General features: G+C 38.4%; 1 protein-coding gene across 3 annotated transcripts in view; it reads right to left on the bottom strand.

The window, feature by feature from the left end:
- STK39 (serine/threonine kinase 39) overlaps nt 1-22343 on the bottom strand; it is a 108230-nt gene that overhangs the window by 72201 nt on the left and 13686 nt on the right. For 2 of the 3 annotated variants that reach the window (XM_030018692.2, XM_030018694.2), the window contains exons 2-5: nt 11881-11993; nt 6651-6759; nt 5082-5223; nt 2793-2848 (exon numbers count right to left, since the gene is read on the bottom strand). In XM_030018692.2, coding sequence (XP_029874552.1) covers nt 2793-2848; nt 5082-5223; nt 6651-6759; nt 11881-11993 — 420 coding nt within the window. Of the gene's footprint in view, nt 1-2792; nt 2849-5081; nt 5224-6650; nt 6760-10930; nt 11042-11880; nt 11994-22343 lie in introns of those variants that run through there. The other variant, XM_030018695.2, reaches the window with a different exon arrangement.

Genomic DNA, 22343 nt, shown 5'->3' with positions numbered 1-22343 from the left:
CCAATGGCATCCTGGCCTGTATCAGAAATAGTGTGGCCAGCAGGAGCAGGGAGGTGGTTGTTCCCCTGTACTCCGCACTGGTGAGGCTGCACCTTGAGTACTGTGTTCAGTTTTGGGCCCCTCACTACAGGAAAGACATTGAGGTGCTGGAGTGTGTCCAGAGAAGGGCAACCGAGTTGGTGAGGGGCCTGGAGCACAAGTCCTGTGAGGAGCAGCTGAGGGAGCTGGGGTTGTTTATCCTGGAGAAAAGGAGGCTGAGGGGAGACCTTATCGCTCCGTACAACTACCTGAAAGGAGGTTGTAGTGAGGTGGGTGCTGGTCTCCTCTATCAAGTAGCTAGTGATAGGATGAGAGGAAATGGCCTCAAGTTGCGGCACGGGAGGTTTAGATTGGATATTAGGAAAAATTTCTTTACTGAAAGGGTTGTCAGGTATTGGAACAGGCTGCCCAGGGAAGTGGTTGAGTCACCATCCCTGGAGGTATTCAAAAAGCATGTAGACAAGGCACTCCAGAACATGGTTTAGTGGGCATGGTTGATGGTTGGACTCGATGATCTTGAAGGTCTTTTCCAACCTAAATGATTCTATGATTCTATGTTACAATCCCAATAGTTTTAAGCAGAATGTTGGAACTGAGGAACTGCAGTGACTATTTAACATTGTATTTGTGAATCAGTCAAAAGTTCTCTGCTCTGTACAGAGGAATTTCGTACTTTAAAAATAAGTCTCACCAATTTAAACAAAACAAAAAGATGTGTATTTTCCTCTTTCCCACCAAAGACTGAGCAGATTCTCCATGCAGAAGCTCCAAGGTCCATAATCAGCGGTCTCTGTAGAGCTATCCCAGTTCTTTGAAGAGTCTATGCTCTTTTATATCTGCACAAAATCTTTTGTCAGAGGAACATTGGCCTGAGCTTCATTTGTGAGCCTTAGCCCCTTAGAACCCAGAAATGCTAATGGACAACTGTGTCTTCAAATATTACACCTCATATATATTAGCAGTGTGTGCTTTGGATACATCTTTTCATTATAGAAGTTCGGGGTGCAGGAGAACGAGCAGTCAAAAGAATCTAAGTTCTTCTAGCAAATAAAAAGAAGGAAAATTATCAGGTATCTGTTCTCCAAAGATAAAAGGAGATTTTACTCTGTCAAGGCAAAAAGATGTAAAAAGGATGAATTTCAGCCTCTTTGACATTCAAAATTGTCTTTCAGTTAATGTGCAACGTTCAGCTGCACACCAGCAGCAACAGTCCCACACCAACAAAGAAACAAGTTTGACACTGCCACACTTTTCACCTGAAGATCGGAAATAACCTGGTATTGAAATAACGCATCACAGAAAAACACATTCCACATATCTATCCAGCCACTGAACTTCCTCAGTCCCACATGCACTGAATGCCCTAGCAGCACAGTTAAAAGCCTTACTCATTAAGATGCCTACAGCAAAAGGGAGGAAAAGGTCAAGAAACCAAGCCCTGAAGTTGAATTAGAAAGGGATAAATGAAGCTGTTGTTTGAATGTTATCAGATTACTGGGAGAATAGATTTCATTATGTGTGAAAGCAATAATGTAAAGTCAACAGCTTTATTTCAGATGGCTCATAAGACTTTATCTTTCAACTTTTTAGTTATTAGTATTTTTAATTAAAGTTGGTTATCTGGACATCTACTCCTTTACAGTATGAGAAGATCTAAAAAATACTTGAACAACACAGACCTAGTATCTCACCAGTTGCCCAAAGTGCTATGCAAAGTGAAGATAACTGTAGGGTATAATCAAGTGAATAAATAAATATTAAGTATCTTATTAAAATTCAAGACTGTAAAATTTACTAACTACTTAAAAAGTCTTGAACTCAAAACAGAAGACTTAAAGCTGCTCACATTAGTAAATGGTTCACCTGCCAGCCAATCTTTTCCCATCCAGTTTCATAGACTTCAGACATTGGTATATTAAAGCCCTCAAAATACACATTTACACAGTACTTTGAAAGCATTGTTTATACAAAAAAAGAACTTTTGGCTATAGCCACTTTTATTACTGAGGGCTACTAGAGACAAAGCTTTCATTGCTGGGTCACAAGCTATAAACTGTGAAAGGCCTGGGAGTATGCTGGGAGAGGGGGCAGGTATCACCACCTGCTTGCTCTATTTTCCAGAAATCCAATGCTAACTTGAGAGATGGGATATGGGGTGTTGTTCAATACTTAAGCTCTTACGAAGACCAAATAATTTGATTCTTACAAGCTACCACTCAAGAAGCATATAGGTGCATTCAGAGGATATTTAAAATACTAAACTGTCCAACTGATACTATTGCAAGACAAATGGCAGAAATGCCAGAAATAATCCTCAGTGAGATATATCTCATGCATCTCAGTGACTTGTTAAGTTATAGCCAAGGTCCTCATGAAGGGCAGTACATACGGATTTTTGAATCCCCAAGAACTATTACAATTACTTGCAGAAATAAATGAAATAAGCTTGAACAAAAATATGACTTGCTACTGTTTGCAAACTGTTTAGGGTACATGGGTGATTCAAAAGGAAGCATTAAGAGGACAATAAAAAGCTTCCTTATATACTTTATGGGACACAGAAAAATATTGAATAATTCCTAAAGCATGTATCATTAACCAAGAATCCCGAAATCTGAAACTGGGTAACTTGCAGCTACAGCACTCCAAAAGGAATAGTTAAAAGCCAACAGAAAAACTTGTATCTGTTGCCCCTAATCCAGCTACAATTACCTTTTTCTATTATTTTGCCATTATTCTACCACCGACATTACCTGCTATTTGTACAGAGCCATCTTCACCCAGAAGAATGTTGCCAGCCTTCAGATCTCTAGAATGTACAAACAGAGGTTAGTATGGAAGTACATATGTGCACATTTTATGTAAATAAATAAATAAATAGTAATTAGTTTCACAAGATAGCATTTTAAAATTTAAAAGGCAGAAACAGGAACTTAAGTATAAAATGTAACTGATTTACAATAAAACAGAGTGCACAACTCAAACTCTCACAAACTCTCTCTCTCTTGTATAAAAAGACCCAAATTCAGCTTTGGCATAAAACAAGCAGAATTCAGGGCTAGATTTTGAGAACAAAAATATTTAGGTCCAAAGTCTGTTTTACTGCCTTTTATAAATATAATGTCACAAACTGAGAGCTTTCAGAGCCTCAAAGCAAGAATTAATTCTTTGTCACATCCAACTGCACCACTATTGAAAAAGTAAAGTTGAAAAACACTTCTTCTCTTTGATCTTTTCAGAGAAGAGACCCATCTTCAAGAAAGGTAAATATACTACAGATTTCTACCCAATGAAGCTATTAAAGCTCAAGAATAGCAACCATATTTTGCTATAGGGTACCATGATGAAAAGTTACTTGACACTGAACCAAAAATTCAGCATGTGCTTAACAGTCAAATATATCCATGTTTAAATTTTAAAAGACTGCAAACAGTCAAATATATCCATTTAACACACTATTCACACATAATGTTAAGAAGAAACCATTCTGGCTGGGTTTTTTTTGATAGAAATGTGCATCCCGTTTTTAATGCACAGGATAAATCTTTCATACAGAATACATCATAAACATTAAGAATTTGAGCAAATAAATCTTTCCAAGATTTACTGAAAATAATTAACACATTGCTACTGATAGATAACATAACCTGTTTCCTTATACATAAACAAGAATGCATCGAAACAAAAGAACAAAATCCCTGAACAATTTTGGAAACATCTCCAACTGGCAAATACCACTTGATAACGGCACTCCCTGAACTACCACAGCTTTCACCTACAACATACATGGGAAAAGGAACACACACTGTATTGTCTTGAACAGGACTTCTGTAGTACTGTACAGTTTGCAAATTAGATGTTACAAAAAAGAAGAAATCTCAGATGTAACAAATAGATCTCTCTCTTTTTATGTTTTTTAAGGTCCTTTAACAATAGACAAGGGGAATTCCCAAATCCGACCTCAAAAGGTCCTGTTATCCTTAAAATCTAATGAATGTTCCTTCTGCAACAATATCAGCTTAACAGAAGACTATGAATTAAGGTTTGAGGCAGATCTTTGGCATTCCAGACCAGAAGTCAAGATAATTGTTCTTTATTTCTCCATTTATCTCAATTTTCTCTCTGCAAAAGGAGAAAATAGCTCTTGATCTACATCAGAAGCAGTTCATTTATAAGATGAGACATAAGAAGTACACATAAAGAACAATTATTGTGCTATATCTGCACTACCTCCATTCTCAAGAGTTCCGTCTGCAGTGAATCTGTTTTTTGTTTAAAAGATTCCCTTATGAAAGGCTAATGCTTGAAACAGACGGAGAACCTATTGTAAGCACCTTCCTTAAAAGGCAAATTCACCTCAGTAAAATTAATTAGGGAGGTCAGGCACTTCCAACATCCAAACAGCAGAAGCAACCTGTGGGTTGCTACAGCAGATATATATAGACCACCCTGGGGCACTTGCACAATTTACACTGCGGAAGTCAGTGGAGAGAGATTATATACGAGAGAACAATCATTAGATGCGTATACACCAAGATGCAGTTCCATAGTATTAATCCCAGCTTCACGTGTGGTCATAAACAGGTCTGTAGAGTTGTAAGAGACAGTACTGATTACCAGGAATATATAAATTTCACATTTCTACAGCAGTGCCCAAGTGCCCAAGATTACAGGTTTACTGTGCAACACAATAACGAAGTCACAGACCATATTGCATAAACTAGATTCAGATTAGATATTTGGAGTACCAGTAGGCACAGGCGTATAGACCACAGTTCTGGCATACTTAGAGCAGCACAGACCTATCCTAACTATAAGACAGATGGACAGAATAAAGACCAGGCAAGTGGTAAGTATTTGTGACAAACTGCAGTCAGGATTACAGCATCTGCCCAAGCATTATCATTTGATAATTACCGATCGCATTTACAGTAGGCGAAAGAGGCAATACAATTTGCTTAGCCAAGCAACTGCAGCTGACCAGTATCAACGAACTATACACACAACTTTGAAAATGCTTTTCACTGTGTATATGCTCTTACCTGTGAATTTGCCCATTCCTGTGTAGATAGTCTAAGCCCTCCAAAACTTCTTTAAGAATTGTTGCTATTATGGGTTCTTCAAGGACACCATTTTTGTGCTCTCCTCTGTTGACAATATACTTTATTATATCAAGCATTGAACCTATATTGCAGATCCAGGAAAGGAAAAAAGCATATATACAGCATTATCATATCAGATTCTTGAGAAAGTTATATTTCTTCATTCTTTCTAGGCTACTGCAATTGAAAATCTTTGCATGTATGTGTAAAGACCTCACATAACTAGCTCTCAGAATAAAGCACACTGCTACCTCGTTCAAATGAGAAATAGCACTGTGTGCTGTCTTTTTGTCAAGAATACTGTAACACTTAATGATCCATTAGAAAGATCCACTAACAGCTTGCTAAGCTACCATTTATTGAAAACTCAGGAATATCCCACATTTAAACAGACATGTACAGCAAAGGTTTTAGTTTATTATCCAGCTTAGATTATGGTTCACGTAAAACATGCAGCTTCAAGACTGGAAGGAGATATTCTCTGCAAACAAATGATGACAACATTTCTAGTGACATCCAGTTTGACATTGAACTTAAGCTATTATAAATTTCAAGGAATTTAATAGCAAAATTTTGTTTTTATCCAAGCATTTTTCAACAGCTCGCAGTAAATTCCTGTCATGAATCACTGGTTTCTCTCAGCATCTATGCTTGCTTTTGATGGAACTGAACAATTCAACCAAATGTGACATTAACAAGTCTTATTTCATGAGCACTTCCCATCCTTGCTTTCCAGCATGAGGGTGCAGTAGTCTGCTGCCATCAAGACTGATCTTGAAGAACATCATGTAGCAACCAGTACCACCACGTCTTATTTTGGAGCCTCGCTTTTCTAAGCTAAAAGCACATTCAGTTCAGCCCCTTTTTCCTCTCCCAGAACCAATAGCAACCAGTACCACCACGTCTTATTTTGGAGCCTCGCTTTTCTAAGCTAAAAGGACATTCAGTTCAGCCCCTTTTTCCTCTCCCAGAACCAAGTAAGATTTTTATACCATTAACCATCATCATAAAAACTGTAATGAGTGTTTGGTTAGTTTAAGCAATAAAAAGGATGCAACATGTATAATGCCTGTCCTAGGAAGAATCTTCCTTGAATAAGGAATGAGAAACACTCATTATGAAATCAGAAATATATGCATTTTTACAAAAATAGAGTGGATTCAGAGAAACTCAAAACAAGGCCACATTCACAGAACTGACTTAATTCTCATCAGTTCTCCCTACACAGCCTTAACAGAGAACTTTAATAGACTGATTCAGAATAAAAAATTACAGTAGTTAGATCAACAGAATTTATCTCAGTAATTCTTGGCCTGTACTCTCAATATACATATACAAACTTTTTAAGCTTGCACATTCCTGCTATAACACATCTATGTCTCAAGGTTCATCCTATCTAGTCTCTCTCCCCCCTTTTTACTTGGTTTAGGTCAATTAACTCAAAGAAGGTACATTAGAAAAAAATCATACCATTTCCTTGCAGCTAAACAAGTAAAACCAGTAACTTACCCCCACTTAACAGCTTCATAACCAGCCAAAGTTCATCCTTCACCACAAAAGATGTATAATAAGTCACCACGTTGGGGTGATTGCATTGACTCATTGCTTGAATTTCTTTCTGTAAGAAATACAAAGCCCAACATAACACAGCCAGCTATCAGTTCTGCTTCTGTAGAAAGAAAGTTTAATTTCCAAAGTGAAATATTATAACAGAACTGAAGTATGCACAGAATATGCATCAAGGCACCAAAACATTTCAATTTACCTATAGATCTGCATGCAAGACAAAACATTATTGCAAAGAACACAAGGGAGGTTTGGCCAGGAGATAGAGGCATAACTACATCAATTTTCTTCTGACAGCAGCAAAGAAATTACTGTTAAAGTCCCAGTTCAGAGTGAGTAATGAAGAATGAGCAGTCTCCAAGAGCTGAAGGTGTGGGTACAGGCTGGACAACAAAAGGCAAGCGAAGACCAAAACCTACTGCCTTTCCTGTTCAAAAGAGATATGAAAAGTGTAGAATGGGAGCAGGTGGGAAAGGAGGAAGGAAGCTGTCGGACAAAGGACATCCTCAGCTACTGTGGGATGGACAGGTAAACACCAGAGCCACGCAATCAAACAAGTGGAAGAGGAAAAAGCAATGTTACAGACCAAAAGTCAGAGGAAACAATTTAGAGGAGCACACGGTCACCAATGGATTCACAATGTGGCACTACCAAGTAACACCATCTATGACACATCACAGCTATACACATTAAGAATGACTGTCTTGTATCTGTTATTTCAAGCAGAGCCCTTTTTCTATTCACTCTTTCACATAATTGCTCTGTAACACCTTTCTGGCAGCTCTCATTATCGTGTCAATCCTTTACATAGGAGCATTTAGGCCTCCTCTGTACTGGAGAATTTGGCTCACACCAACTTAAGCTCCCACAACCCTATTCCTTCTCTCTCTCCACCTCCAGCCACAGAGCCCTGATCCATCCCTGGTGCTAAAGGACATGCTCCTGGAGGGTGAGCCAGGCAGGGAGCCAATCCAGCTAAAACCCAAACTCTTCCACCTCCGCTCCTGCCATGAAAAGCAACTGCTTTCAGGTGGACCCATGTTACATGCTGACTCACCAGCATCGGTGCAAGGCAGGCACTATGGTGGTCCCACTTAGATTGATTAAAGCTGCCACAGATGCCATTTTCAACTTTCAACCTCAATTCAGCAAGTGTTTGGAAGGGGGGGGGGGGGGGTATTGTTGTTATTTGCAATGCACTCAAGATCACAGCCGCTTTATAATAAAAAGTTAATTATATGTATTAAAGACTGTGATTTAATCTCATGATGCCTGTTGGTGACTATTAAGTCAGGCCATAGTTTGACATACATTTCAGCTAGTCCTGTTGTCAAAAGTCCTCGTCCCTAGACAACTTCTGAGCCCTGAACCACAGAAGGATGAATGCCTGGATAGTCATGCAATGAGCCTGAATGACTGAGCAATTTGCAAAATAGCTCCCTGCCTCCCTGGGAGACAGTAGGTGGAAAACAGAAGAAATATGTGGGGCACATTTCCCTTTCCCAGAAGACATGTCAGCTTAAACACAAGTCAAATTACTGCCTCAGGTTCTTAATTCAGCTACCCATAGTAAATCTTAACTGTAACTCTCCCACTCTTGATTACTATTTCATTTCTTATATTGTTTTATTGTTTTCCTATGCTGGTAATATAACAACAGCTCAAAAAGTCTACCTGACACTGCTGGGCAAAAATACACCTCATCTATTTTACTCACACATTAATAGTGCAGAAATGTTAACTAATTGACTGTGGTAATCTTCACTATCTTTAACTGAAAAGTGCTTTGAATATTTTGTCTGCCCGCAACAACTCATTGGCAAAAATTGAGGTATCACACTAACCATGGCCAAAGGCACCTTGTGTCTCAGCTTTGGTGACTTTTTCCAAAGACAGTCTTTGTAAAACAAAAATAAAAAAAAAAAAAAAAAAAAAAAACAAAACAAACAGAAAGCAGCCCATGAGAGATAAGGGATTGAATTTTAGTCAGGAAAGTATTAATTTCAGACTTGCAGTTCTGGAGAGGCCCCATCACACACAGAATGGAAAGCCTCCACAAACTTCAGTTATTTGGCTGAGGCCCACAATATGCACAGGTGAGAGAGAAAAGCATTCACTTAAAATACACTGTCAGTGGAAAAGCTGGCAGCAGGACATCCAGGAGAATGCCCCAGAACCTTCTTCACATTCACGTCACTTTAGACATTCAACAAGACCAAAGCTGTAACAACACTTTAGATTTTAGTCTCTCCCTCATCCCTCTGCTTCTCCCTCCCTTGTGCTAGCACAAGTGTTTGTGCACTACATCAGGAAATATGTCCAAGTTAAAAGCTAACTTCTTTTTGGCCAGGTTATTTCTGATGCAGTTTCTCTGAGCAGCTGCACAAAAATGTGTGTCGGCCTAAAGGCAGGTGGGTGACACAGTTAATAAGCAACTGCGAGACAGCTCCTTTCGGTGCTCAGCTGCAGCACCCACGGGGCCAGGTCCAGCTCCCAGTGACCAGGCAGGTGCCACAGCTCTGTGGGTGCTTCCCCAGGGCCTCCTCCACAGACACCCTGGGTACAGCTGTTTGAGGGGCTGGGTATAACATGCGAGGGGCACCTTCAGAGAGCCTGCCTCGAAGGGCTATCCAAAGCACAAATGCAAACAGTTTAGGAAATCTGTTCAATCAAATAAGACATTCTATAGAATATTCTTTGGTTTGTAGTGTTGAGGTTTTTGTTTGTTTTACAAAACTGGAGGTAAGGGGATGAGGGAAGATACCCAGTCAGGACAATACTAAGGACAGGAACTTTTTCATTGGCTCATGGGGTTAATTTACATTTAGCTTACAATAGTGAGAACACAGGACACTGCAGGAAACAGAGTATTGAATTTCAAGAGTTTGGCAGTTCATGTAACCTTAGTATTATTTAAACTCCCTCCTACACTGCCTTTCTATTTTAATTGACACTGGCCCAAATCCTAAGTCCGCTTACATGGGCACCAGGCTTGCTGCATTTTCTAGCTCTCTGAAGGCCACACAGCTGAGAATTTGTGAAGGGTGCCTTTGCACAACATCCATAAGCACTCAGCAGCAGGATTTTACAAAACAGCATGTTCAGAGGGAAGTTTTAGAACATTCCTGTGCCAATGGAAACTGTTTGATCAGAAAAATAAGTGACTGAAAACTGAGCAGACTCAAAAACGGTATTAAAAAACACAAAATGCAAGAGCATTTTAAGTATTATCAACTGAAAGAAAAATGTTAGTACAGTTGTAACAAGTTTTGAAGGTCAATGATGCCCTTTTCCAGAATAACATCTCTATTTTTTAAACAAAATTTAAAAATCTATTACAGCTGAGTCAGCGTAAGTATACTTCCCCTCACAGCAAAAAAAAAAAAAAAAATTACATATGTGTATGCATGCACAGGTGTGTATGCACATATAAAAATAAAAGGAATCATGCATGGCCTTTTCTTTTTTCTTTTTCTTTTTTTTTTTACCCTCCTAACCAGGAATTCAGACAGCCAGAATTTATGTTCAGATCAAAACAGATCAACAAATAAAAGAAGCACAAAATCTGAACACAGAAAAGCAGAAATTGACTTATGTTAAAAAATAAAAAAGATGGTATGGACAGTGGTCTTTGTACCAAAAGAAAGCAATATGGGACCAAAAATTCAAGACCTATTGCCTCATTTGGCAGACAGTAGAGATATGTCAGCAGTAAAGATACTCAAGCACTTGCTAAGATAACTTTGTACAAGCTGGTAACTAATCTCTAGATCACCTGAATACCTCTTGCAGATTTTTGGCAGTTTTGTCTGTTTTCATTTGTTGTAACTTTTTAACTCTTAATTCCAATTATTAGTTCAAATTCTAATTAAAAAAAAAAATCAAAGTTTGACCATTTTATATTACAATGATTTAGTATTTCTGGTTTTATAGAAATGTTCTTTATGGACTGTAGATGTTAATACATCATGCACAACATCTCACCTCGGGCTGTTCTCTTTCTAAACACAGTTCAGAATTTTGGGGGGTTTTCAGTTGACAGAAGTCTCCCTACCTCAGAGGTAACTTCCACTTCCACAATCCTCTTTTAAAAAACACAACAATGTCCCATACAAGCTATTACATAAACTGAAGGCAAATGCCATCAATCACCAGGGGAAGAACATTTTGGGTCCTCCACTGTAAACAAGCCATTTTATCTGAAGAAACTGGATGGACCATACCCTCTGTATCAAATTCAAGATATCTTTTGCACTGGCAATTCCCTGCTGAGGAGATCATTTCCTTCAGAGGCAGGAATTTCTGCATTAGAAAAAGCCCACAGTCTCTAGGCAGTAGTATAACCTGTGGAACAGAAGAGAGTGTTCTCACTTTTAGAATGGTTTTGTGTCCTTCAACCCTTGTTATGCTGCTTATATATAAATACGCATCAGTCATAAGCACGTGACTAGGAGCATTAGAAAGTAACAGGTTTTGTTTTTTAACAGTTCTTTGCAACTTCATCTGGATTGCCATAACCAGTGCACATGAAAAACTCTTGCAGTCCCTTTTACAAAGGCCCTCTTACAGGTCCCTTCATCCTCTAATCAGTGACCCAAACAAACAGCATTCCTCAAATGGCTTGTTACGGCCTATCAGATAGATGCATGTTATTTTCTTTAACAAGAGTTTCCTTGTGTAGATGGCAGCATAGCCATTCCTACTTCTCCCCTCAAAAGTTATCATTACAAAATGATCCAACAACTAGTTTTTGCCATGTTTTGGTGCTTTAGACATTTTAAGGAGACCTACTAAATTTTACCTTTTTCTTTTTAATCAGTGTTTAACCAAACGAAAATGTATCTTTCCTTGGTATTAAGAAAAGACAGACAAGCAGACAGTAATCTCTTGAAAATCGAGTCTCTAGGAAGCAAGGGGTAAGGTTCTTCCCACAGTTCTCAACAGCTGGTTATCCCAAGATTCAAATTTGCACTTCTTGTTTTTGTGGCATTAGAAAATACACATTAGTAAAATACATTTTTAGGGGAAGGGCATGCTTCTTTCAGATTATTTTCAAATCCTTTTCTCACTATTATCCTGCATAAAATTCTACCCTCACTCTTAGACCAAGCAAAAACCAAAATCAAAACAGAAGATAGTCTCCATGTAATATGTTACCCTCTGATTTACTTACAAGTAATTCATCCATACTGGTTTGGCATTTTTCTAAGTTGATTCTCTTTATTGCTACACGTTCTTGCCTGGGTTTGCATAGCGCTGCCTGGACAACTGCTGTAGCACCGCTACCTGAAAAAGGGCAGAAAAGGAACACAGTCTTAATATAACAGGAGTTTAAACCAGTGACCAACATAAGAACCCCACACTGACGAAGAACTTAAAATCTGCTGTTTATCCTTTTTCGGTGCTTTTCCCACATGCATACCTTTCTACGAGCAAGACAGCTTGCACACTTCTCAAATGGAGAAAAACCTCAAAGTTTCTGTTCCATATGCCACAAAAACTTCCCAAGCCAACAACTCAAAATGATGTGCTCATTTATAAGGTCACACCCATCACCTCAATGCATTTCATAGTTTGGGAACCTTTACACTTTTGTCTTTGGACACATCTGTTTTAATCAAGAACATGACTTGCACAGTTAACACAATTTAAAACATTACGAAGAGGGGTGGGGAGTGTGTGCTTTATCAAACGTTATTTCTTTCTGTTCTTCCAGGTCAGTCCCTGTTTAAGCAGGTTTTTGTTCCCACTATGCAATGAACAGAAAAATATAAGTAAAATTGTACATGCCAAACTTCTACAGTTTCACCTATGTTCCTGCTCATTCATTGTGATTAGGGTAACATCCTACAAAAAGCATGCTAATTCTTGTAAAGAGCATGGGAGGCACAAGTGTCACACCAACAGTAAGAAGATGCATGCTGTTGAATGGCCCAGCAGAGAAAGTCAGTCATGCTTACTTGACATGCAAATCACATGTGGTCATACAACTACACTGATAACAAAGCTTGGTGGAATTGAACAAATTTGGGGGAAAGCATTAGAATGATTTTCTTTAGTATGCTTTATTTGCAAACAGTAGGAGTATAAGGTCTTGTTGCTTCCTTTATCAAGCACCCACTGACTTTGCCCCAGTCAGTATTACCTCACTAAATTAATGAAATGATTGCAAGTAATATTCAAAAAGAGTTTTGACAGGGTTGCACATCTTGCTGTCACACCAAATACAGCAGTGTGTGCTTCCTCAAAGTAATCACATCGCGCTCATTCATGCAGAAATCTAAAATCCCCCGACAAGTAGCTTCTACCTGTAATTCTAAATATTTTAATATAAATTATGGATTTCTGGTAAGTCACAAATTGAGGAACCTGTTCTATTGGCCTGCTCATACACTATGTTCTATTTATGCTCGGTAATTGGCATGTCCTAGATGAATACAAATTGTGAACAAAAAGCCTTTTGTTGTCAAGCTCTACAAACGTGGATTCAGTTACCAGCCGACTTAAGAACAATTGAGAGCTTTTGCCTCTGCACATCTGAAAACAGCACCGACAATACCTCATGACTGAAAGTTATTGTCCATGTTTTAATTGCTATTTGCTTAGCTATATTCATGTATTGTTTGTTCACATGATGTTTTCACTCAAATCACAAAGCTTTTTAACTCAGTGTATGAATTTCATTACAAAATTCTGAGCTCATCTTAAAAAAAAAAAAGTCTCAACAGGACTAATTAGTCATGTATTTGCAGGATGTGGTCACAGACAAATATTGACATGTCCTGTTCTGTCTGCTTACAGAACAAAGCCTTTGAAAATTCCAATAATATAAGTAACAAAAGAATTAAGAGGTATTTTAAAAATTAAATAAGACATCCCAAGGAAAGAACCACCAAGTCAGCATAATTCAGCTCAGCTAAAACTCATCTACATCACTTTAATGAAGTTCTTATTCGGCACCCATCAAGACACAAACCCTCTCGTTACTCTGGTTGAGGCAAGGGGAAGAAACCAATTTTTTTAGCTATTAACGATACAGGAACAAAGACCAAGATTTTCCTTGATGTATCTTTTTTCATCTATGCCAGTAGTTTTATCTACTTGTAGGAAACAACCAGATCTTCACTTTCAAAATGGATTCATATACAAAGACCACATAAAGGACAAACAGAAAAAGCACACAGAAAAATTATTCGGCCAACGCCAGAATGAAATCCTGGCTGCTTCCTCAAGTTAAAGTAAAATGACAGTAAGTAACACTTCAAAACATTTTGGAAAAATTAGATTACAAAAAAAAAAAAAAGTCCTGTCACATCCCTGACCTCAGCCCACTATATCACTTTAAGTTCTGTGAGACCCCAAACCAAAGACTATGTGCTTACTACTATTTCAAACCTCTTGACTGCAAAATTAATCCTGAGCTATCATTATGCACAAGCTGAAGATCTGTTCCTCTTTTGCCTACTGAAAGAGGAAGAGATGCGAGATTTTAGGACATAAACCAGAGTGTGAAGTTTATTTATATGAAAAGCCTTTCAGTGCATTTTCCTGTGTTTCCTCCTCAGACAGACATGCAATGGGATATTCTTCACCACAAGAATATGATGCACTGACAATGCAAAAAGCTTTCTATGTTTAGTATAAAGCCAATCTACTTGGTTTCTTTCTCCTGCCTTTTGAATACTCTAACACAATACAGTGTTTTGATAGTAAAGGCAATCTGTGCAGCCTGCATTCTCAGTGGGACCTACATATAAAACCCGTTTGAAAAAGGAGTTTCAAGTACTGAAGTGGGAGCCAGGCACTTAGTGGCTATATGCCTCCTTCCTCTTAAAAGATGTTCCCCTCTCCTCCTCTGGCTCACAGGTAAGCAACTGGTGATAAAGATGAGGAAAATCTGCAGCTTTTCCACCTGGTCAGAAGACTCCTTTCGTGTCAATAAAGAGATGCCCTTCTCTAGCCTACTAAACAAGTAGAAGTGTGAAGTGTTCCAGAGGAGTAGCTGTTACAAACAGGACTACCCAGATAATCATTTCAGTCGAGAGATAACAGACTACACGAGTAATGCACTATCATACAGTGAAACAAAATTATCACAGACAACTATTTAACATAACAAATTAGGGTCACAGAAAATGATTGCATAGAATAGATTACAGTCAACCATTCATTGTTAGAAGGCATGACCTCTTCAGGTATGCTGAGCCTTACGAGTCTTACAAAATCCTGGAGAGAACATACTAACTATACCACAACCAAAGCACAGACTGGTTTTAGCATCCAGTCTCTATTTAGAAAACTGATCTAGTATAATGAAAGCTCAGGTTGGACAAACCATGAAGCCTTTACATCCAGCTGTCTCCTGCAAAAGAACAAAACAAAGGATTACCAGTGGTAAGACTCAAAAAGCAGCTTTGTAAGAACGATGGGGTTTTTCCACTACTGGAAAAGTTGTTCTCCTGCTACAGACAAGTTCTCTTTGCCAATTTCAAAAGTTAGTAGTGAAATAATGCAATTTCAGTCCACATCAAGATGCCTACTACTTCCATTTCACAATATAAAACAAGTCAAGAGTTTCATCTTGTCCTCACATTTTTGCTGCCATCCTCTCCAGTGTAAGCATGCCCTTACAGCAAACCTATTTCTTCATGCTATGAACCATGCACTCCCTACCATCCTGCCCTCAGAGCAGCAAAGCCATTAGAATTGCTTTTAACTATCTGGGTTCATGCAACAGAAACCTTCTCAAGAGCTATTTACATATGGCCACATTTCACTTCATCTGAAGGATAAAACCTAAATGCAGTTTTCTGCATTCCACTTCGCACATGCTTCACAGAAAGCATATGAAAACCCCACAAACACAAATACTCATCCAGGATTTAAGCTCATCTAAGTAAGTTCCTTTAAGTTGTTCTAAATCTGACATAAAGGTATTTTTTCTCTCTCTCTCTCTCTTTTTTTTTTAATTACAGGAATGTAACCCTCATAGAACCTCTCTCCAGCTGGCAAAGAGAAGGATCTTTTAACAAGTGTGATCAACAGCTGACATTAACATTTTAGTTTTATCTACCCTCCACTAGTCAAGTCTCAAAAAGACAATGAGGTGAGATGGCTGGACCATATCACTTGCGCATCTCACATGTACACCCCCTTCTTCATACAAGCATGTGACACTTCATTTATTCCCTGTTATGTATAAACATCTGACGCTTTCCACTCTTTCATCACAGCACAGTAACTCTATTCAAAATATATCTAGAACTATTCCTTTCAATTTTCTTTTTCTCCTCAAAAACAAGACAGTAACCTCATTACCCCATAATACCAAGTATTTTTTTAGTAGCTCAGTGTTACTCTACAGTATTCCAACAAGAACTTATTTTAAAGATTTCTGCACTCACTAGGTCCCTTCAGACGCTCTACCCAAAGACACCTTCCCCAACGCCATGGTGGTTCTACCTAATCTCTGAAGAGGAGGATGTAATTTGTTGGTAATGGTAAGTTTACGTGTTGACTAGGTATCTGAAGGGTTAGACAGCAGTTGTAATTGGAGAACACTAAATACCTTATCTCAGAATCTATACAAACTCTTAGATACCAACCTGTATAATCTGTGTTTTTACACATCTCTTCTGCTCCCCCAACATATAGAAACCTCCTATTAAATGTAGATTATTACGGCACACAAATTTTAAGTCAGCCTCAAATCCAAGACTAAATTGTAACTGTCTGTAAAAGAAGTCAGTACTAAATAGAATAAAATCTATGAAAATGGATGAAGCAGCTACAAAAGTATTTTTATTTAATCTCTCAGACAGTCCAGTTCTGAAGAACAGAATCCCCTAGGTAATGCAGCTCATACCCAATGTAACTGCGGGATTCCTTTTGCATAGAGCAGAATGCACTAGTACACATAAACCGTGCCTGCACAAATGCAATCTAGCTTAGGTTTCCACTCATAAAAACATGTGGGGTTTTTTACGTAACATACAAAGCATCTGTGCTTATATGCAAGCTTGAAAGCTATGTTGTATATTGCATGCAAAATTGTGTAGCATACTTCCAGCATTACTACATATGTGTTATGAACTGATCAGTACTTCAACATATTCTATGGCGGCAATGTGCAGAACTAGTCTCTTCAGTCTCGAAGGAATCAATTCTGTTGGTGGCAAAGCAACACTTTTGGTAAAGAAACAGAGAAAAAAGAACCTTTAATTTCTTTCGGTTTCTAGCTTTTTACCCCACAATACTCCAGAGTTCTTTCAGTATTACTAATTTTCTGTCATATTACTTCCATAGGTTCAAAGTAAGCTATAAATCTGCTCGTTAAAGCTCATTTAGACCACCATACTGAACTCTAAATCTTTCTGAAACTGAACTTCTTTTCTTCACAGAAGATGAACTCATGATTTCTCTCTCCATCTTCACACAACATAAATGCTTGTGTTCTTAAGAACTTCACAGTAATCACGTAAATACATTTACTAACAATTCCTGCCCACTTTGTGTTCTTAATTCATGCTGGGATCAAATCTCTCCCCTTATAACTCACTTGGATACTAGTTTGTTTATTCTATCCATTAGGCTTATGACATAATTCACTAAAAATACACGAAGTGTTCCATGAAATCTATGCCCATACATAGAACTTCTGCATTTTCATCATTCAACAATTAATCTCATTAGCTCTTCATGGAGCTATACAAAATGAATTTGTTCTGCAGTTGGACATTTAAAAACATCATCATTATGGCTATAAATCACTGGGTTCTGTATTGTCATGGTTTAACCCCAACCGGCAACTAAGCACCACACAGCTGCTCGCTCACTCCTCCCACCCAGTGGGATGGGGGAGAGATTCAGAAAAAAAAGTAAAATTCATGGGTTGAGATAAAGACTGTTTAATAGGTCAGAAAGGAAGAAAATAATAATGATAATAATAATAAAAAATGACAGTAATAATAATAAAAGAATTGGAACATACAAAACAAGTGATGCACAATGCCATTGCTCACCACTTGCCAAAAGATGCCCAGTCAGTTCCCGAGCAGTGATCCACGCCCCCCAAGGCCAACTCCTCCCAGTTTATATACTGGGCATCACATCACCTGGTATGGAATGCCCCTTTGGCCAGTTTGGGTCAGCTGTCCTGGCTGTGTCCCCTCCCAACTTCTTGTGCCTCTCCAGCCTTCTTGCTGGCTGGGCATGAGAAGCTGAAAAACCCTTGACTTAGTATAAACACTACTTAGCAACAACTAAAACATCAGTGTGTTATCAACATTATTCTCATACTAAATCCAAAACACAACACTGCACCAGCTACTATGAAGAAAATTAACCCTATCCCAGCTGAAACGAGGACATGCATTTACCTTTTTGTGGGAGAGTAGCTTAGACAAAGTCTCTGAGGTCTAGCTTATCCCATACTACTTTTCAAAAGCACGTTGCATAAATAATCCAGAAAAACCTCTCCAAAGATGATAAAGGTCTACAAATATTTCTGCAATCCCACTGAAGTCTTAGAGAAGTAGCCTAAATGTCCATGTCAAAATTATTACGTGTTATAGAAAATCTACAAGAGAATTTCTATGCAAGCATTGAGCCAACCTGTATTAAAGCTAAGGTACACCAAGCTTGAGCATTAACCAGATATCATATTCCCCATGCAGAAAAAAAAAAAAAGGCAAGGGGATTCACAATTAGCAATAAAACCGCACATACAAGAAAAACAGGTTCAGGTGGCAATGACTAGGCTTTTTGAACAATTCTCTTTATTACCCACCACCCTTGCTAAAATAGTAAAAGGACTGGTTGTATCAGATGTTTTGGCTTGACAAATTATAGCAAGTATTTTGAGGTTTCCTATGTTCCTATGTTACAACTCCCTGTCAAATCTGCAGAACAGAATAAAGAAATTCTTCTGCCAAAAGCACATGAGAACAGGAATCTACTTTCTTGAACACAGAGGCTTCTGGCATCAGAGTACAGCAAATAGCTATCAATCACGAACTAATCATTCAGGAAATAAGACAAATCAATACTGTACAAGAAAGTGAAAGTACCTATACTGATGATCTGGAAAACGTAAAAGTCTTCCTTCCCTCCACCAGTAAGCCCAGACACACTATATTGCAGGAACTCTTCTGAAATGTCTGTCTTATCTGAAGAGTAATCAGCTATCACCACCAGTTACGGTTAAAAGAATTTTATAAGAGCTCTACTCTGACAAAGGCATTAAAGAAATCTGTGGCTAGAAAGTGAAACCAGATATATTTAGATTAGACATAGGTTTATTTAATAGTGACTGTGTTCAGCTTTTAAATAAAGTATCAGCCTAAACGATGGCTTTTTCTTTCAGACACTTTCTTGCTAAGGAGAATTCTGCCTAGGGTCATACAGAGCTCAGCACTTGTCGGCTTTGTACAATGCCATCAACAGACTAAGATCAGATTGGAAAGTCCAAGGATGACCATTAACTATGTTTGGGGCATTCAAGTAAACTTAGCAATAAACACACAGCTTGGAAAGGGAGGAAATTAAAAACAGAGACTATGCCCACTACCTCCTTCCACCTCACGACTGCCCCCTCCCTCTGTTCCCATCCCAGCTCTCACAACAGAGACTGACAACTACTGATGTTAAAACCCAGCCTGAGAGACTCTTTTTTTGTTTGTTTGTTCGTTCGCCAGAGAGGCTTTATTTAGTGCAACTCTATTGGAACAAGTAAAATAAATGAACCACCAAAAAAATAGCCACTGTGTTTGTTAAGCATATGGGAGAAACAATAACTTACAGGTGGATCAAGATCACACATTCTGTTGAAGTTCAGTAGAAATAAAGCCATGCCTCACTACTAGAGAAATACATCCTGTTACCCCATACAGTCATGTCATATATTGCACACAGCGTTGGCGTTTGAAGCAACAGGAGTAAGACAGTCAGTATCCCAGTTCCCTTCCCCGTTTTCCAATCCACTATACTATATTTAGTGCAGAACATGGTTTTATCCACCTGTGCTACCATTATTAAAGTGACAACAACACAGCAGGAGACACAGTTAGCAACCTACCTGACAGCCCCACATTTCAACACTGGAAAACTTTTAGCCCTATCAATCACAAAAATAAGATAAGGCACATAACAAAAACACAGTTCCTGCCCTTTTTTTAAGAAGGTACCTAGAAAGGAATTCAACTCTTTTGGGTAAAATAAGGTGCTAACAAAGTTGAGGATCAACTCTGAGAAGTGCATCAGAAACAGACAGCAACCACAATGCTTCTCCTTTTGCCTGTCTTTGAACAGGAAGCAGCATATACACACACACTGAAAGAAAAGTGTAGATGTGTTGCAAAGGAAAGTGGAGTGATGCCAAACATCCAGGCAGTTTAATGTCCATCTGTGTGTGTCATCACCAAAATGATCTTTTAACTAAGTACTCCCTGGCCTTGAGTCCTCTTACATGCTAGTCCTGGAGCTCGCAGGGAGCTTGGTACATTTCCAGAACTGGTATGAAAGCATCTTCCCATTCATTAGCAATCCATGCCAAGGAAATGTCAGCACCACAGCAGGTAAGGAAAACCTAAACAAAAGCAGTCCACTTTCAGCAGGTGTTATCTTCTCCCTGACTTGTCATTTAAAATATATGAGTTGTCTAAATAAAGAAGTTGAAAGGGAACTATAGCAACTCAAATAGGATTGTCTAGGCAAACCCTGTATTATAAAGACTACCCAAGATTAAATTCCTTTTGCTCTGCTGCACATTTCAGTATCTTCACAAGAAGTGTTATTTATAAGTGAAAAACATTTATATAAAAAAAATCCACAATCACCACTATTTCAGAATTTGCAGTCATCAGTACTGAAATTTGCCTTGCAGAAGTATCAGGGTAAGACTGGTGTGACTGGTACCCATTGCTCCTGACCCCTGGTAATGTGGTTAGCATAACTAACACCAATTTACAAGGCAAGCAGCCATTCTCTATGACTAAGCAGATCACGTATGCATTCCCTTTCCCCTTATTATCAGGCCCTGAAGATCCCGTGAATCAAGTAGACAAACAAAACAGATTTTTTCTTCCCCTCCCTACCAGCCTCAAGATTCCTGGGCACCAGCCTGATTACTCCCTTCCTTAACAAGCCTTGAAGGTCCCAGGCACCCAGTCAACCCAGTGGTGGTGATAACCTTGACACAGAAAAGGGAAGCATAACAGCACACAGAGCACTGTCCATAAAATCAAGCAGTTACAAGTCCATAAAATCAAGCAGTTACAAGTCCTGAGTGGGGAACTTGGACTGGAGCTGCTGCTGGACAGGGAGACCCATGACCCTGGTGGCCAGGGATGCCTCCACTGTCATCTGCTTCCTCTGAGGATTGAGTAACTCATATGCTTTCATATGATTTTTGAGTCTAGATTATGACTGTTATACAGTCATATTACAGCAAACCACGTACTAAGATTTGACCCAATCTGCAGAGGGTCCAGGTGATTAGAAATAATAAGTTGTATTATAAATTCTGTATTACTTTGGTGATTAGAAATCGTAAGTTAAGTCATATTATAAATTCTGTATTACACTGCTTATAAATCGTACTATATTGATTCTGCTTGTAGAAATCCTGTGCCATTCTAATCATAAGTTCTGTGCTATACTAATCATAATAACTTGTTAAGAAAATAAAGCTTTAATTGTAACTACGTTTTAGTGCCAGCATCACTCTGCCAAGGATCCCTAAAAGACTGATAAGCCTGACTAACAGATTCTCGGGAGTAAATAGATATTATCCTCTGGTGCAGAATTCACTTCTCACACACCACAAAATTATCCTGCTCATGTGTGCTAAAAAAGAAGAGTGGGGGGGAAAAGAACCAACACACAGAGACAACTTAAGAAATACAGCTGAACGCAAAACAAACAAGTGAACAACCTAAAAACATTCAGTTCTGACCTCAAACCACATCAAATCTCTCCTAAAATATGCTACTGAAAACCTACCCTATATCAATTTGAATGGGCATCAAATGTGACATGGAAACAAAGTATCTCTGTTCCAGTTTGCAGAACTTAAGGTCTTCCTCACAAGTCTCCTGGCTTTCAGGTCTGCTTGCGGTATCTTATCATCACTATATACCTAGTCCACTTATACTCCCTTCACTATCATTTTTCCAAGATTGTGATTATGAAGTAATCTAAAATACTGCGTTTTAAGAGCTTAATGAACTAAAGAGTATGAAACTGAACTTAGCAGTGAAAAGTCAAGTTCTATACCTGGAATGATCTCTCCTCTCAATCACGTTACCTTCCATATGAGCTGCCATTGTTAAAAAGAAAAAAGTGAAACAAGGTGTTATGCGTAAGAGTAAAATAAAATATACAACGTTTCAATATTAATTTTACTATAATTTACAAAAGTTGCAGAACAGGAATTAGGAATTCAATGCCATCAAGAAATAGCATATATCACGTCAGAGAGCAAAAAGGTTGCTTAGGTGTACTCACCTAATGAACACTTAAAATGCCTCCACTTTCATATCAATATATAAAGGTAACTTGTGAATTCACCAAACTTAGGGTCTAGAAGATACGTGTGCCATTGAACAATGAGTACCATTACACATAACAGTCTGTTAC

The sequence above is a fragment of the Aquila chrysaetos genome, chromosome 6 (assembly GCF_900496995.4).
Source record: "Aquila chrysaetos chrysaetos chromosome 6, bAquChr1.4, whole genome shotgun sequence".
In the NCBI taxonomy this organism is placed as follows: Eukaryota; Metazoa; Chordata; class Aves; order Accipitriformes; family Accipitridae; genus Aquila; species Aquila chrysaetos.
The sequence above is the reverse complement of the archived record's forward strand: the minus strand, read 5'-3'. Positions and strand labels throughout refer to the sequence as shown.